The sequence below is a fragment of the Triticum aestivum genome, chromosome 2B, assembly GCF_018294505.1.
Source record: "Triticum aestivum cultivar Chinese Spring chromosome 2B, IWGSC CS RefSeq v2.1, whole genome shotgun sequence".
Classification (NCBI taxonomy): domain Eukaryota; kingdom Viridiplantae; phylum Streptophyta; class Magnoliopsida; order Poales; family Poaceae; genus Triticum; species Triticum aestivum.
This window is the reverse complement of record NC_057798.1, coordinates 771,044,426-771,056,982: the sequence shown is the minus strand read 5'-3', so window position 1 is coordinate 771,056,982 and position 12,557 is coordinate 771,044,426. Positions and strand designations below refer to the sequence as shown.

The 12,557-nt window shown below is 45.1% G+C and overlaps 2 protein-coding genes across 2 annotated transcripts; both read left to right on the top strand.

The window, feature by feature from the left end:
- Positions 1 to 3,175: 3,175 nt before the first annotated feature.
- LOC123042626 (mavicyanin-like) lies at positions 3,176 to 3,688 on the top strand. The gene is made up of 2 exons (XM_044465046.1): positions 3,176 to 3,253; positions 3,338 to 3,688. The coding sequence occupies exons 1-2, from the start codon at positions 3,176 to 3,178 to the stop codon at positions 3,686 to 3,688; spliced, it is 429 nt and encodes a 142-aa protein (XP_044320981.1).
- A 1,828-nt stretch (positions 3,689 to 5,516) lies between these two features.
- LOC123042625 (mavicyanin-like) lies at positions 5,517 to 6,239 on the top strand. The gene has a single exon (XM_044465045.1). The coding sequence runs from the start codon at positions 5,589 to 5,591 to the stop codon at positions 6,102 to 6,104; it is 516 nt and encodes a 171-aa protein (XP_044320980.1). The 5' UTR covers positions 5,517 to 5,588; the 3' UTR covers positions 6,105 to 6,239.
- Positions 6,240 to 12,557: the final 6,318 nt, after the last annotated feature.

Genomic DNA, 12,557 nt, shown 5'->3' with positions numbered 1-12,557 from the left:
GGTGCGGCCCGTCGGTGGTGGTGCCGCGGGCCCGGTGGCTCTCGACGCGGCGGTGCGGCCGTTGGCCGTGGGACGGCGCGGTGGCGCTGCGGCTGGCGGCGCCCGCCCAGCCCAGATCTGGGCCCTTTTGGGCCCATCTGGGTTGGCGCAGGCCGGTGGCTTGGTGCTCGGCGGCAACGTTCCTTGGTGATGGCATGGTGGCGGCGGTCTCGGGCGGTGAGGACTTCGTTGGCCGGCGTGCTGCAGCGTGGTGACAGGACTGTCCGGGTCCATGTGGGCCCGGCCGGGCCATCGAGGCCTGGCAAGTCCTCGTCGCCGCGTCCGGTCGGCTCCGCAGTGGCGGTGGAGGCTGTCCCCTCCTTCCGGTCGAGTGGTGGTCGCTCCCGTGGCTGGTGTCTCCTCTTCCTCTGCAAGCCTCGTGTTGACAGCTCCAGTGAAGCGGGGAGGGTTGTTCGGTAATCGTGGTGGCACAAGCTGGTGGGTGGCCGAGGAGGTGGTGCATTTCGAAATGCCTGAGGTGGTGGTGGTGGTTGTGGATCGGGAGAAATCCCTGTCGGCCTGGCCGGCACCGATACGATGACGCCTGCGGGCGCCGTCGGACCTTCCTGAGGGGCATCGGGTACACCCCTTCCCCACTATCCCTCGCGTACCGAGGGAAACCCTAGAACTTGTTCGGGCAACAGCGGCGGCATCGTCACACTCCCTCTTGAGGGTGTTGCTTGGGGCGCGGCGCTTCGGGATGCTGGGAGCGTGGTGGTACTTCTTTGGAGGGTGCAGCGGTTGCCGGACTTCCCTTCTTCGTTGATCTGCCGTTGTCAGCATTTATTTCTCTTTCTTCTTCTTCTTTTTCTTTTGAGCTTATCTGTGCTGCGGTCTCAGCGAGTTGGATGTATCGGATGTTTGCTTTATAATATAAAGCTGGGGGAAACCCTTTTTCGTTGAATGGCTGCTATGCTATGAGAACGCTTGAAAAGGTCTTAACATCTTCAGTCTACTTTATTATATATCTATCTAGGTGTTTGAGTATGACCAAGTACGTACTACCTGCATGCCTAGCTCGTGTTCCCACGTACTCTATATTCTATGCTTTCACCTATCACACGCGTTTCTTCAACCTACCATGCCATGAGTTTGTATATATAGGACCCGGCATGACTCATATCTTCTCTTTTCAAACATATTCTTTAGTTAATTGTTGCTCTAACACAATGATGTAAGTACCCATCACTTCTCACCTTTTTGTGAATGACACTTGATTTTCTGACAATTATTCTTTACTAATTTTGTTTGGTACAGAAACGGTTCATTAACTTGTATTAAGCGACATTTACGTGTAATGATACTTGCATCTGTTTGATTTTGGAGAATGGTGACAAAACACTTTAGTGATTGACTGTGGCTCTTGTTATCTATTTCCCATGTGGCTCTTCTTATTTTTGATCAAGCAAAATGGGTATTGTAAGTTCATGCTGATTGAAAGTTAATGTGGCTGGTTGTAAGTAATGATGAGTTTGGTTGAGTTGCTTTTCTGTAAGTACATGTCTGTACATTTCTTGGACTATTGTGAAATAAAGCACTTTCTACAATTTCCAAATGTTGATGTTATCTACGCACACTAACTATGAAGCCATGTGCAACATATTTCATATTGTTATCTTTTTTGCAGGGAGTAAAAATTTGCATATAACTTGAGTATATCTCAGCCAATCTGGTCTCTTCATAAATGTAATGATGATGCAACGCGTGATCCTCCATGGTTTTTTAAAATTGAAATCTTTTTATAAGTTGCCTAAAACTGTTTCTCTCTTTGTTGTTTTATTTATTCATCACCTAACATTACTTCCCATTTCTCTCAAGATTTATATGCTCAATGTACATGGTAAATGGCAAGTGTGTGGTGAGCTTGTATAATGAATTTCTATCTGGTAAATGCTGGTTGCTGGGTATGTATAATGTTGTCCCTGGTGGGTGTGTGGATTTTTGTTCCTTCCAGATTACTTGATATAGGCTACTTGGTAAATGTTTACTGAGTCATTTTTTGTTTAAGCTACATCTGTCATTTTTCATTTACCTCAGCAGATGAAACCCACCGTTTATTATTACTTGTATCAGGAGACTGGAGCTATCTCAAAACTACTTAAACTCCATCTCCTTTACCATAAAAAAATTACTTCATGTACGTTGAAGATTATTGAGCATCAAGACTTAAATAAACATCTTGGTACAAGAAAAGCCAAGCAAATTGGAAAAATCAAACTTGGATGTTGGATCTCTGAGTTTGGAAAAATATAAATATAGATTCATGCATAAGTAATGAAATTCAGTATTTTTGTGTTTCCATGTATTTTAACATATTGATTAGTAGTGGAGGTCGTGTGTTGCACGTGCACGCTTACTGTAGTGTTGTATGGTCGGTCGGACAAGGGAACCCAGTTGTATTTTAACATATTCTTATCCATTATCTAAACCCTTTTTTTACAGTCTAGGATAATACAAAGTGAGTCATTTGTTCCGCTGAATTTTCGCAGGCTGAATACACCATTTTACCAATTTCAAATTTCATAAATGTGTGATACAAAAGCATTACTTCTTGAGTTTAATGTCAGATTTCTCTGCCATAAATATATTCTGCTTTTAGGAGAGTTGTGATTTTTGTTTCTTGAAATTTAAAAGCTGCAATTTTAATTAGTTGTGAATTTGTGATCCAGCTGGAAATCAGGTAGTTGAAAGCTGACAATTTTAACAGAGGAAGTTAAAGGCTTTTTTAGAGGGAGTTGAAATGCAGCTGGGCACTTGGATCTACGTCACAAGGTATGTGGATTGTGGTAGTCTACTTTATGTCTTGTAGACCGCGTCGATACTGGAGGAAAAGGAAAGGAAACGCGTGAAAGGTCATCAGGCCAACAACACAGCCCGGTCTTCAGATGTTCAGTCGATCGATGATTATCATATATACTCCTACGTGTCTGAGTATGACCAAGTACGTACCAGCTGTATGCCTTTCTAGGCTTCCACCTACTACGCACGTCTGTTCAACCCACCAGGGCATAGCATGTAATATATAGGACCCGACACAACCACCATGGGAAGCAAACACAATCTCCGCTCAAGGACCAACACAACAACACCTGCACTATAATCTCCTCTGCTATATCTCCTTGCAGTTCAAACCTCAATGGCTGCCACCAGAACCATTCTTCCCGCCGTTGCCGTGATGACCGTCCTAAGCACCGCGTCTGCAGCAATCTACAACGTGGGCGAGCCGGGCGGCGCATGGGACCTCAGCACCAACTAGGGCACTTGGGCGTCCTCTAGGAAGTTCCAAACCAGCGATCAGATCGTCTTCAAGTACTCCCCTCAAGCACACGATGTCCTTGAAGTCAGCAAGGCAGACTACGACTCCTGCACCACCGCTAGCCCCGTCACCACCCTCAACTCCGGGAATGATGTTGTCACCCTCATCGCCACCGGCACCCGCTACTTCATCTGCGGTTTCCCTGACCATTGCGCGGGCGGCATGAAGGTCAAGATCGATGTCATGCCAGGCTCCTCTTCATCACCCGCACCGGCCAGCGGTCCAAATGCAAGCAACGCTGCCCCGCCAACACCTGTCTCCGCTGCAACCAATGTGGAGGCCATGGGGCTTGGCCTCGTTGTTTTGCTTGCCATTGCCGGCCTCATGGCTTGAGTGCATCTCGGCAGTCGCAGGCACATGTGTACGTTATTGTATAGAGATGTACTTATTACTAGCAACTATCTGTGTGTATAGTCAAGTAGTTATGTGAATTTTACGTGAGAACTAATTATATTGCAGCCTTCAATGATTAATTTTACACCTTCACATACACCTTTCAAGTTTCAATGACAAAAAAAGTCACAACCTCCAACTTAAAAGGCCAACCTTGAACGAATTCCAATATTCAAATCAAGAAGTAAAGCTTTCATACCGTATACAGTTAATTAAGTTAACATGTTTTAAATTACATCCAGGCAAAAAACATGATAGGAATTGTAAAATGCATGTTGAGCCATACAATTGACCTACAGTGCATCATCCTGGACTGCAACATAACATCACCGAGTGAAATAATATACTGTGTGATGTATTATTAAACTGAATTAAATTTTACAAATATCCGCTATGTCTTGGCGGGAATGTCTCTCCTACCATTTGGCATGACTGGTGAGCTATCTAAAAAATGAGCAATAGAATTTCTCTCCTCGCACCCAAACTTGTAATTAAAATTTCAGCACTTTGCGGTGATTTGAGTAATTCATTCACATGGGGATCCTCTCCTTTGGTGATTGTTCATGGAAAACCTAGATGTATCATGGCGACAAGGACTAGTTTTGATACTAGTGTTGGATACATACAATTCGCACATTTAAAACTGCTAAAATGGAGTTTTCAGCCTGCAATTCAACTAATATTTTATCTCAAAATGAAAGGTCATATTTATCTTGGCAGCAACAGTAGAAATTTGTATTGGATCACTGTCTCTATATCATATATATTCTCCAAAAATTCGAAAATAAATCTTGAAGTGGCAAAAAAAGGAAAACAATTTGGCACGTGTGCAAAGATGTATTTTACGCATGTGTAAAATTTCATTATGAGATACTTTAACGTGTCATTTAAAAAGCAAACACATTGATTTTGAAAATACTCATCTTGCTATTAGAATCAGTCCACAATTTGAAACCGTCTGTAAAAAGTCTCTATATAGCAAAATGTATATATATTTCTTATCAAGTACGAGCAACTATGATTGACCATAGATATTATTATAGTTGACAGCGATCACTGTGCTTTTTCTTGCACTTTTTTTTTGAGAAATTCAAGATTCTACACTAGTGTGTAGTGTTTGCGATCCAAATCATGGCACGCAACAGGCCACCCGTACCATGCACCTGTGCAGAGAGTAGGACCCCCAATTTTCTATTAATAGAGTAGTACTAATTGCTAGTTTAGCTCTATTAACTTAGGTATATAGGATAACATTATAGTGACCAACTGTATCATTTGTACTTGTAATTTTTCTTTTTGCGGGTGCACTTGTAATTAAATCATTCCAACAACAAAATTTTAGGGTCTCTTTAATATGTCAAATCCACTAATAAATAAAGCTTTGTCAAAATAATGCTTTGGATAATTGTATCTACGTCAGAAGCTATGTGGATCCCCTAAAAAAAGAAGCTATGTGGATCGTGATAGTCTACCTCATGTTTTTGTAGACCGCGTCGATACTGAAGAAAAAGGAAAGGGACGCGTGAAATGGTCAGCACGCCAACAGCACAGCCCGGTCTTCACATCCTCAGTCTATTTTGATCAAGTACGTACCAGCTGCTTGTGTTCCCACCTACACACAATATTCAAAGTCCAAAATCCAGGTACACAAACTTCATTCTACGCTCCCACCAACCGCACATGTTTCTCCATCACACCGGGTGTAGCCTGTATTGTTCTATATATAGGACCCGACACTGCCTCCTAGGAAAGCAAACACATTCTCCGCTCAAGGATCGATACACACCTGCCTTACAAGTTATAATATCCTCTGCTAGCTCTCTTTACAGTTCCAACCGCAATGGCTGCCAGGAGAACCATTCTTCTCGCCGTGGCTGCGATGGCCGTCCTGAGCACCGCGTCAGCGGCAATCTACAACGTGGGCGAGCCGGGCGGCGCATGGGACCTTAGCACCAACTACGGCACTTGGGCGTCCTCTAGGAACTTCCAAACCAGCGATCAGATCGTCTTCAAGTACTCCCCTCGGGCACACGATGTCCTTGAAGTCAGCAAGGCAGACTACGACTCTTGCAGCACGGCCAACCCCATCACCACCTTCAACTCCGGGAATGATGTTGTCACCCTCACAGCCACCGGCACCCGGTACTTCATTTGTGGTTTCCCTGGTCATTGCGCGGGCGGCATGAAGGTTAAGATCGATGTCATGCCAGGCTCCTCCTCTACGTCACCCGCCCCGGCCAGCGGCCCAAGTGCAAGCAATGCTCCCCCGCCGACACCTGTCTCCGCTGCCACCAATGTGGAGGCCACGGGATTTGGCCTTGCCGTTTTGCTTGCCATTGCCGGCCTCATGGCTTGAGTGCATCTCTGTAGTCGCAGGCACATGTGTATTTTATGTATATTCAAGTAATTATTACTAGCAACTATCTGTGTGTATGATCAAGTTGTTATGTGTATGTTGGGTGTATTCCGGCTTTGTGTATTGCTGATTCATTTTGGAGGATTTATTAATAAAGATTCTTTTGGTCTTATACAACATTTGTCTTGAAACACGTTCATTCTAAAACATGAGAGCCAACAATTTTGTAATTTAAACTTGTAGTACAGAAATACATAGTTAGATTAGACATGCAATTAGTATTGCCCCTGATTGTAAATGAACTGTCCCGAACAACCAGCTGCAACAAATGGTGAAGAACAACTAGGATGCCCCCGACCCCAGACATACTGGATCAAAATCGGCTCGGAAAATCCCTGCTTTTTGGATGATGGAGTGTGATACATGTTCCTGTTTCTGGTGTTGCACGGGACAATCACCCTCGAGGGAGAGAGAGCCATGGGAGTGGGTGACGGGTGATTTTGGGGAATGAATTTTTCCCTATTACATTAGTAGAAAAAGGGTCAAACGTGAAGCACATTAGTGCCGGTTTGTATTTGAGCCGGCACAAATGTATACATTAGTGCCGGTTCCAACGGCTAGCCGGGCCGCTCTCATTAGTACCGGTTCGTGGCTAACCTTTAGCACCGGTTCGTGCAACGAACCGGTACTAATGAGAGTGGTGGCAGGATGTTGTCAGTCTAGGCCCCCTCCAGCACCTTTAGTACCGGTTCTTGACACGAACCGGTACTAAAGGTCGTCCTACATAAACTCTTCGTCCACCCGAGCTCGCTCTGTTCTTCCCCTTTCCCCTCTCCTCTCTATTCTTCCCCTCTTCCTCTCGAGCTCATCACACATTTTGCCCAAAATTTGTCAAGATTTGAAGGCCCCCATCCATTCAAATGATCACAAAGGTTAGCAACTTTGTCCTTTCATCTCTCATTGCTAGATTAGCTCTTGCAATGCTTTATATAGTTATTAATTTGTGAGTTTAGTAATTTGGGAGAAAATATATATATATGTGCTAGTATTTGATTTATATGCAATTTGAGGTTAAAATAACACTTAGTTTGCATATGTAGGTGTGGTTTACTTAGTGCCTTCTAAATCTCCGTCGTAACCACCGTCGATCGCCCGCACCGTCCCGTCGCCGGCACCACCTTGTGGTGAGCCTCTTGTTCATGAAATTTTATATAAAAAATTGATGTTTGTGTGATTTGGATATATAGTTACTCGTATAATAATTATCTTACCCGTACGTTATTTGTTATACATAGTGCCATGGTTTTGATATCTGTCCCCGTCGGCCCTCGTCCTTGTTATGATTCGGATGTGGTATATTCTCTTTTAAAATTATTTGTTGCATTTCGTGTTTATGACAAATTATGCCCATCAAGTTGACATAGATATTTTTATCTAGGAGGTATGTGAACCGGAAATTCCAACCGACCCTATTGTCGAGAGGTTAAATTTAGTTGAAAGAGAAAACGAGTACTTGAAAGAAAAATTGAAAAGAATTGAGGGGGAGAAGATGGAATTGGAGTTGCATGTTGCCGATGTCGTCGATAATCACAAGATCAAGAAGGAGAAAATGCGCTTGAAGATTGGAAAGATTAGAAAATATGCCATCGATAGTGAGGCTTGGTATCATTATGCTGTTGGATCAATTGTTACCTTAGTTGCAATCTTGATCGCATTTGTTGTTGCATTTAAATACTTTAGCTAGAGAGTTATTTGTTTGTTGCATTTAAGTGTTGTATGAACTTTATGTATGAACTTGTATTAATTTGGTCTATTCAGTGTTGTGTAATGAAGATGAGCCGGCAATGGATGTACGATGACCGATGCTCTCCCCAGTTCGTTGAGGGCGTGCATACTTTTCTGCTTGCGGCTGAGGCAAACAAGCGGGCGGATGGTTTTATGCCTTGTCCATGTGTTGGCTGTAAGAATGGTCGCAATTACTCTATGTCAAGAACCATTCACGTCCACCTGTTTGAGTCCGGTTTCATGCCCCACTATAATGTTTGGACCAAGCACGGAGAAAGAGGGGTTATGATGGAAGACAATGAAGAAGAAGAGGACGACGACAGCTATCCTGGCCATGGGTTCCCTGAATACGATGATACAACAATGGGGGAAGAAGCTGAGCCGGTAATGCGGGAAGAAGCTGAGCCGGCAATGCGGGAAGAAGCTGAAGAAGAGGCATCAGATGAGCCCGTTGATGATCTAGGTCGGGCCATTGCCGATGCAAAGAGAAACTGCGCAAGTGATTTGGAGAAGAAGAAGTTGCAGCGCATGTTAGAGGATCACAAAAAATTGTTGTACCCGAATTGTGTAGGTGACAAGAAAAAGCTGCGCACCACACTGGAATTGCTGCAATGGAAGGCAAAGAATGGTGTATCTGACAAGGGATTTGGAAAGTTGCTGGTAATGATAAAGGATATGCTTCCAAAGGACATCGAATTGCCCGAGAGTACGTACGAAGCAAAGAAGGCTGTCTGCCCTCTAGGGTTAGAGGTGCAGAAGATACATGCATGCCCTAATGATTGCATCCTCTACCGCGGTGAGTACGAGGATTTGAACGCTTGCCCGGTATGTGGTGCATTGCGCTATAAGATCAGCCGCGATGAGCATGGTGATGTCGAGGGCGAGCGCCCCAGGAAGAAGATTCCTGCCAAGGTGATGTGGTATTCTCCTATAATACCACGGTTGAAACGTTTGTTCCAAAACAAAGAGCATGCCAAGGCGATGCGATGGCACAGAGAAGACCGTAAGAAAGACGGAAAGTTGAGAGTACCCGCTGACGGGTCGCAGTGTAGAAAAATCAAAAGAAAGTACGGGAAGGAGTTTGCATATGACGCAAGGAGCGTATGGTTTGGTCTAAGCGCAGATGGCATTAATCCTTTTGGGAAGCAGAGCAGCAACCATAGCACCTGGCCTGTGACTCTATGTTTGTATAACCTTCCTCCTTGGTTGTGCATGAAGCGGAAGTTCATTATGATGCCAGTGCTCATCCAAGGCCCTAAACAACCCGGCAACGACATTGATGTGTATCTAAGGCCATTAGTTGAAGAACTCTTACAACTGTGGAATGGAACAGGTGTACGTGCATGGGATGAGCACAAACAGGAAGAATTTGACCTAAAGGCATTGCTGTTCGTGACCATCAATGATTGGCCTGCTCTCAGTAACCTTTCAGGACAGACAAACAAGGGATACCACGGATGCACGCACTATTTGGATGATACTGACAGTATATATTTGAATAGTTGTAAGAAGAATGTGTACCTAGGACATCGTCGATTTCTTCCGAGCAGGCATCCCGTAAGAAAGAAAGGCAAGCATTTCAAAGGTGAGGCGGATCACCGGACGAAGCCTCGCCACCGTACTGATGCTGATGTACATGATATGGTCAAGGATTTGAAGGTGATATTTGGAAAGGGTCCTGGCGGACAATCTGTTCCAAAGGACGCTGACGGACGCGCACCCATGTGGAAGAAGAAATCTATATTTTGGGACCTGCCATATTGGAAAGACCTAGAGGTCCGCTCCGCAATCGACGTGATGCACGTGACGAAGAATCTTTGTGTGACCCTGCTTGGCTTCTTGGGCGTGTATGGAAAGACAAAAGATACACCTGAGGTACGGGAGGACCAGCAATGTATGCACGGAGAAGACGGCATACATCAGGGTCATGCAAGCTACGCTCTTACCAAAGAAGAGAAGGAAATCTTCTTTGAATGCCTGCTCAGTATTAAGGTACCGTCTGGCTTCTCGTCGAATATAAAGGGAATAATAAACATGGCAGAGAAAAAGTTCCAGAACCTAAAGTCTCATGACTGCCACGTGATTATGACGCAACTGCTTCCGGTTGCATTGAGGGGGCTTCTACCGGAAAACGTTCGATTAGCCATTGTGAAGCTATGTGCATTTCTCAATGCAATCTCTCAGAAGGTAATTGATCCAGAAATCATACCAAGGTTACAGAATGATTTGGTGCAATGTCTTGTCAGTTTCGAGTTGGTGTTCCCACCATCCTTCTTCAACATCATGACACACGTCCTAGTTCACCTGTGCCAAGAGATTAACGTTTTGGGTCCTGTATTTCTATACAATATGTTCCCCTTTGAGAGGTTCATGGGAGTCTTAAAGAAATATGTTCATAACCGTGCTAGGCCAGACGGAAGCATCTCCAAGGGCCATCAAAATGAGGAGGTCATTGAGTTTTGTATTGACTTTATTCCTGACCTTAAGCCGATTGGTGTTCCTGAATCGCGGCATAAGGGCAGACTGGATGGAAAAGACATGCTAGGAGGGGAACAAATAATATGTATGGACGGACATTCTCTCACTGAAGCACACTGCACAGTTCTACAGAATTCCGCCTTGGTGGCTCCGTATATGGATGAACACAAGAATTTGCTACGCTTCAAACACCCGGAGCGGTCTGATGACTGGATTACACGTGAACAAACCAGGAGTTTCGCCAGCTGGTTGCAGACACGTACCATGCATGACACCTCTATTGAAGATGACCTGTACTTGCTGTCCCAGTTACCGTCTTCGAATATAATGACTTTCAAAGGGTACGAGATAAATGGTAATACATTTTACACGATCGCCCAAGATAAGAAGAGCACCAACCAAAACAGTGGTGTCCGCTTTGATGCAGAAACCAAGACGGGAAAGGAAACATATTACGGTTATATACAGGACATATGGGAACTTGACTATCGACGTCATTTAAAGGTCCCTTTGTTTCGGTGCAAATGGGTCAATATGACACGAGGCGGGGTAACGGAAGACCCGCAGTACAGAATGACAACAGTGGATCTCAACAATCTTGCGTATGCAGACGAACCATTCGTCCTAGCCAATGATGTGGCACAGGTTTTCTATGTGAAGGACATGTCTACCAAGCCAAGAAAAAGAAAAGATAAGGAAGCGAATGCATCTTACGATGAGCCAAAGCGGCACATAGTTATTTCTGGGAAGAGAAACATCGTGGGAGTGGATGACAAGACAGACAAGTCAGAAGATTATGAAAAGTTTGATGAAATTGCTCCATTCACAGTGAATATTGACCCGAGCATCCCGTTAAATGATGAAGATTTTCCATGGTTACGGCGCAAAGGGACACACGCGAAGAAAAAGTTTCACACCCAAAGATCTGGGATGTGATCGGCTTCACTAGCTATCATCACTTTCTTCTGTGTTTCGCACCGAGAGGGGAATCTCTGTAATAGTTAGGGTAGTTATGTGTTTTGGCATTTGAAATACGAAGAAATTTTATGTGCAAACAAATTCTTTCATGCCTTTACTCATTTTTAAAGTTAAGTTATTCACAAACTAGTGATTCACACTAATTTCAAATAATTCAAAATTTAAACTATTCAAATTTAAAAACTACGGGCACTAACAGAAAGTTTGTAATTTTTTGTACCTAAAACAAAAATGTTCACAAAGAAACTCTAAATACACAAAAAAACAACACAAAAATAAATAAAGCAAAAAATAATAAAAAAAGCCCTAACAGAAAGTTTGTAATTTCTTTACCTAAAACAAAAATGTTCACAAAGAAACTCTAAATACACAAAAAAACCAACACAAAAATAAAAAAAGCAAAAAATAAAATAAAAAAAAGCCCGCCTACTAGGCCAGAGCGGCCTGCATACGACTAGAAACCCAACCTGTCGTTGGGCCAGGATGCAGGCCCGCAAAGGCCAAGTGGGCCCACAGGGCTGCAAAGAACACGTAGGCCCAGTAAGCCTGCTTTGAAGAGGAGCTCGAGAGAGCGACCGCATGGGGGTTTATAAACCAGTGCGGTTGCCCCTCGGCTAGCGAGGTGGGACTAAACTTGCCGCACCGCACCTGCGCCAGTGCAACCCCTTTAGTACCGGGTCGTGGCACAAACCGGTACTAAAGGGGGGGGCCTTTAGTACCGGTTTGTGCCACCACCCAGTACTAAAGGGGGTCGCTTCCCGCCGCTTGGCCTGGCCAAAACAGGCCTTTAGTACCGGTTGGTGGCTCCAACCGGTACTAAAGGTGCCTTCTATATATACAACAGCTACGAAAATTTCAGTTTCACTCTCTGTTTGTTCCTTTGTTTCCGTCTCCGTCGCCGTCGCCGCCGCCCTCGATCGTCTCCGTCGCCGCTCGTCTCCGTCGCCGCCCCCGTCCCCGTCTCCGCCCCCATCCCCGTCGCCGCCCTCGTCTCCGTCGCCGCCCTGGGCTCGTCCCCGTCGTGCCGTCCCCGTCCCCGTCGCGCCGTCCCCGTCGTTGCCGCCCCGGCCGTCGCCTCATCGTTGCCTCGCCGTCGCTGTCGCCCGCTGTGAGCTCTCCCCCTCTAACCCCTCTCCCTCACCCCCGGCGGCCACCATGGGCGCCGCCCCTCCCCGAGCCCATACACACACACACACAAGCATGCATGAACAC